This window comes from Triticum urartu, chromosome 3A, assembly GCF_056163025.1.
Source record: "Triticum urartu cultivar PI428250 chromosome 3A, HENAU_Tu73, whole genome shotgun sequence".
Taxonomy (NCBI): Eukaryota; Viridiplantae; Streptophyta; class Magnoliopsida; order Poales; family Poaceae; genus Triticum; species Triticum urartu.
In genome coordinates, this window is record NC_141875.1 from 740,100,755 (window position 1) to 740,105,951 (window position 5,197).

The 5,197-nt window shown below is 43.1% G+C and overlaps 1 protein-coding gene and 1 non-coding gene across 2 annotated transcripts; both read left to right on the top strand.

The window, feature by feature from the left end:
* On the top strand, positions 1-74 carry TRNAV-AAC (transfer RNA valine (anticodon AAC)). The gene has a single exon. It is a non-coding gene; the product is annotated as a tRNA-Val (tRNA).
* A 3,176-nt stretch (positions 75-3,250) lies between these two features.
* On the top strand, positions 3,251-3,887 carry LOC125546365 (metallothionein-like protein 2C). Its single transcript, XM_048710612.2, has 2 exons — positions 3,251-3,487; positions 3,602-3,887. Exons 1-2 carry the CDS (start codon positions 3,351-3,353, stop codon positions 3,699-3,701), a joined length of 237 nt encoding a protein of 78 aa, XP_048566569.1. The 5' UTR covers positions 3,251-3,350; the 3' UTR covers positions 3,702-3,887.
* The last annotated feature ends 1,310 nt before the right edge of the window (positions 3,888-5,197 follow it).

Below are 5,197 nucleotides of genomic sequence, written 5' to 3' on the forward strand. Positions count from 1 at the left end.
GGTTTCGTGGTGTAGTTGGTTATCACGTCAGTCTAACACACTGAAGGTCTCCGGTTCGAACCCGGGCGAAGCCATCGAATTAATTTTAATTTTGCTCGCATTTTCGAGTAAAGAAAGAAAAAGAAAAAAAGATATATTTGGCCCATACAGGTCTCGAACCTGTGACCTTCATTGATATTTACGTTATATATCTATACGCTCATTACAAGGGGTTTATTGGCTAATTACCTTTATTACCTCGTTGCCACGACGATCCATAAATCAGTTTGTGCCTTATATTATTGGCTAATTGCCCATTTCACTGTCTATATTTGCAAGTATCCTTCCCTGTTGGAATCTCCTTTTTGCCACTGTTTCTCACTTTCTGTGGTGTGATGTGTGCGCAAATATTCCCACAGCAACTACACAATAATAAAGCCATATACGCAGGCGACCGAATAATGGCAATGATATATTACTGCTCAAGGTGCATCTCCAAACCAACCTACGGGACTAGTAGGGCTGGGAACAAGTATCCTTCCCTGTTGGAATCTCCTTTTTGCCACTGTTTCTCACTTTCTGTGGTGTGATGTGTGCGCAAATATTCCCACAGCAACTACACAATAATAAAGCCATATACGCAGGCGACCGAATAATGGCAATGATATATTACTGCTCAAGGTGCATCTCCAAACCAACCTACGGGACTAGTAGGGCTGGGAACAAGTATCCTTCCCTGTTGGAATCTCCTTTTTGCCACTGTTTCTCACTTTCTGTGGTGTGATGTGTGCGCAAATATTCCCACAGCAACTACACAATAATAAAGCCATATACGCAGGCGACCGAATAATGGCAATGATATATTACTGCTCAAGGTGCATCTCCAAACCAACCTACGGGACTAGTAGGGCTGGGAACCATAAGTTGTTTTCTATGGACTACTTGACGTGTATTTTTTTTTCCTTTCCCCTTGACATGTATTCGTTAGGAAAATTTATGTCGAGCCAAATCTCGTGGAAATAATTTTGTTGGTTCAGTGACAACTATGTGCTTGCAACTAATGCTTTCGACAATTCTTGCGTTTTTTTTCCTTCTGTAGTAAATAAACATCCTTATTTTAATCATTAGTCTATCTTCATTCCCACAGGATTCAACGCAGCATGACATGAAATATGAATGGTAATTTTACCAGTTCCCTTCTTTTAAAATGCTACAAACAGATGCGGCATGTAATATTCAAAAATAGTGGTAGTGTGATAGTTATTGAAATGCATGTAGGATGGAGACTAAATTTCAGTAAAATTCAGCTTATAACACTGAAACTGGAAAAGTTGCCAGCAGGGACGAAGCTAGAAAAAATCGGCACTGGTGTCAGCCAGTACCCACTACATACTAAACTACAGCAGGGAGATATAAATAAAACATACAAATCCGAAGATAATACAAAGAATGAAAATATGCAATCAGCAAACAATATGAGAAAAGCTTGCCATACCCAGTAAACTCAAGAAATCACTTACATACAAATTAAGAAGAAAAAAATCTAAGAAAAAAATGGCTACTTTGGAGTTAGATTTGTAATTTCGAGAAATAGATGAACAAACAAAACATATCAGACTACCAAAAATGAATATCGTCAAGCGAAAATATAAAGTGACTCCAGACTCACATTTCCCTTCACGCCCTTTCACCTCTTTCTTTTACGAGAACATGAACTTTCACCTTCTTAAAGAGATCAGTCATGCCATCATTTGTAATGGAAGAAAATATATTTTTCCCCACATACGGAGTAGCAAATTAGTCAATCACTCATAATCTGCTCACCCATTTTGTTATGCAAAATATGGTTGCCAATATTTTTTTTTAAAATCATCGACAATCAACAAAATTAGCACCAAATTTAGAAGTAGATGCACCAAATTTTGCGTATCTACGTACGATCATGGTGTACCTTGCAGGAAACAAGGACTAGGGGACTTCCGTCAGCGACTATATTAGATTAAAATTGTGTCGTTGCCGCTGTGGCCGCCCGCCCGCCATCAAAACAAACTGTTGTTGATTCGCACTTGTGTTGTTCCACTGAGAGGTGAGAGAGAGATTGGAGATTTCTGCGGTTTTTTTTTTGGGGTGCGAGAATTCAGGACCGAGGCGGCGAAGAGACGAATAGGCACATGGGACGTGCGACCTGCACGTACGGCCGCGTATATCGGAGGCCAAGCAGCGATCATATCAATGTTTTGTGGGCTTTGTGTTGGCTACTTATTACCTTTTTGTTTGCACGACTGTAAATCAGGCTGACACTTTGGGCCTGTGCTGCTTTTTAGCATCTAGGCTGGGGTCAATCGATTTTTCTGGCTGGGGTCAAATGTAAAACTTGTTAAGCGTGTTAGAAGTAACGTTGAACTGCACCGGTGTCAGTTGACACCAGTGCTTGTACGGGAGCTCCGTCCCTGGTTGCCAGACCTATGGCAACCAAGAGCAGCCAAGATTTCTTAAATAAAAAAGATTTTCGGCGACCTCCCCCTAAGAAGCCATAACTTTTCCTTGTCTTGACATTTAAAAACATTGAGTGAGGGTTATCGACCCAATATATTTACTAAGGGCGTGCACGAAAGAGGGCTATCTATTTTTATTTTTGCTAAGGTTTCAGAATTTAGTTTGACTTTGATTTAATTTAAATTCATAACTTACCGAGAAATACCGCTATAAAGTCAAGCAGCCCTAAACCTGACCATTATGGCTGCATGCATCAATCCATGCCCAGAGCCGGGGGGGGGGGGGGGGGGGGGGCTCTTTTTTGGGAAAATAATGATGATCCTAAAGTGAATGATTGTTCATTGCCAAGGTATTTCCCTCCGTTCCAAGATTTCCAAGATACAAGGTGTATTAAAAACATTCTCTATAAACATCTCTATGTTTGATCAAATTTAAAATAAAATGTCTCTTGGTGAAACATAGAAACATTTGACTTCTGAGAAAAAAAATGAGTACAGGTTATATTTTGAAAGCCGGGGTTAGTAGGTACACCAATAATTCGATATACCCACAAAATGCTGGCTCTTGTTCCTTTCATGGTTCCTTTGATGTAAGAAAGAAGCTAGTAGAGACAAAGGGAATCAAATTATGAGAGGAGGCGGCCCTATCCTTATTCCTCTTCCCCACGCGGTTGCTCCCGTCCGTCCTTTCCCAAAAGTGCAGCATCTCTCATTTCCTTCTTCATCTTCTCCTCCCCCTCCTTCCGTGATGCTCACTCGCCTATAAATAGCCCTCGCTGCCTGCCATTGTTCCTCAAGCCAGCAAGCAAGAAGCACACAGGAAGCTCCTAGCCAACACCAATCAAGGCCTCCATCCAATCCCAAGCAACCTCGAATATGTCTTGCTGCGGAGGAAACTGCGGATGCGGCACCGCCTGCAAGTGCGGCAACGGCTGCGGTGGCTGCAACATGTACCCCGAGGTTGAGGCCGCCGGCGCCACCCTCCTCGTCTCCGCCACTGCCACTCACAAGGCGTACGTCCCTTCTCTTGACAAAATTTTCTCCACAGCTCATACATCATCATGCACTCGATCTTAGTAATACAATATGACTGTATGTTGATCTTGGTATGGATGGGGTACGTGCAGGAGCTCCGGCGGCATGGAGATGGCGGCCGAGAACGGCGGCTGCGGCTGCACCCAGTGCAAGTGCGGCACCAGCTGCGGCTGCTCCTGCTGCAGCTGCTAGATCATTGATCATGCATGCGCCGCGTGCATCATATCTATGATCTACGTATCCATCTACTACCATGTAATGCCACCTGATCGAGGGTCTTTGTATGTATGTAGTATGTACGCACCTGCCTGCATGAGCAGAGCAGGTGCCATTCCATGCATGTAAACCCCTAAATAAAATCTCCCGTGGTTTTGCTTACATCGTGTTGTTAGATCCTCCTCCTATTAGTGTTGCTTTCGGGTACTTCTTATGCACTAGCAGGATCAGAGGCCGGTCTTTTGTTCTTGGTCTTCTCCTCAAACTGTCGTTTTCCTCTTCTCTATGGTTCCATGTGCGGCAGTATTTTCTTCTTCTGTTGCCGAGTGTTGTATCAGACTGTACCTTGTTTTGTGGTTTATTCCTATCCATCTCGAAATATAGTGCAGGAATTTATTTGCAAAAGGTGGATCTCAACAAGACACGACGGTATGTGTATCTTGCAGGATTTATTGATCGGTCTATCTTATGCGTCTTATTAAAAAAATACATTAAGGTCTCATGGTCAAGCCAAATTATCATTGTTTTTCCTTGCATGCAAAATGCAGCAATAAATCTTCGTCCTTGGCTTGTTTCCCATTTCACTGCCTACGTTGCAGGTATCCGACCCTGTTGGAATCTCCTTTTCTGTCATTGTGTTCACTTTCTGTGATGTGATGTGTGCGCAAATATTCCCACAACAACATAATAATAATAAAGCCATATACGCAAGCAACCGAATAATGGCAATGATATATTACTGCTCAAGGCGCATCTCCAAATCAACCTGTCATGTCCATGGCTGCGTCTAAGCACTCGGGGCAGAAATACTCACTCTCCGCCACTGATTCATATCACCGAATCCACACGGCCAAATTACGTCCTCCATGTTTTAAGCGATGCCACTATATCTCGTGGGAAAATTGTTTCCACAGTTCGATATCCCTCCCTTTGATGAAAAAAATTCACGCTTGGCTTCTGCATCACAGAGTGCAGATAACGAATATTGTTTTCTATGTTCTGAACTGGAACACTATATCTTGTGTAAAAAATTGTGTCAACAATATCGATATTCCCTCCCATAAAATAAAATCATCAATAGCTCACTTCTCTATATAACTGGATGCAAAGTAATGGGCGGTGTGGAGCACCCAAGACAGCACGCAAAATATCGGTGTTATTTTAACTCCACTACGTAGACAAGTCACTATATTTACACAATTATGTAAGAAAAAGAGCTCTTTTATGGTACCCTGTATTGAATATTGACCGTCCATCTGCAAAGATCCAATGGTGGGTACCTATCTGTACTGGTGAAACTGGATTAGCAGCATCGCTAGTACCGCACGTCTCACGTCCACCGGTATACTGCTCGGAGGGCATTATCGGTGACTCTGCATCACCGGCACCCGCCCCCCGGGGCTCGCCTCCTCTTCGACCCCATGCCCGCCGGGGCGCCTCCTCCCTGCCTTTAATCCGCCGTGCTATGCATG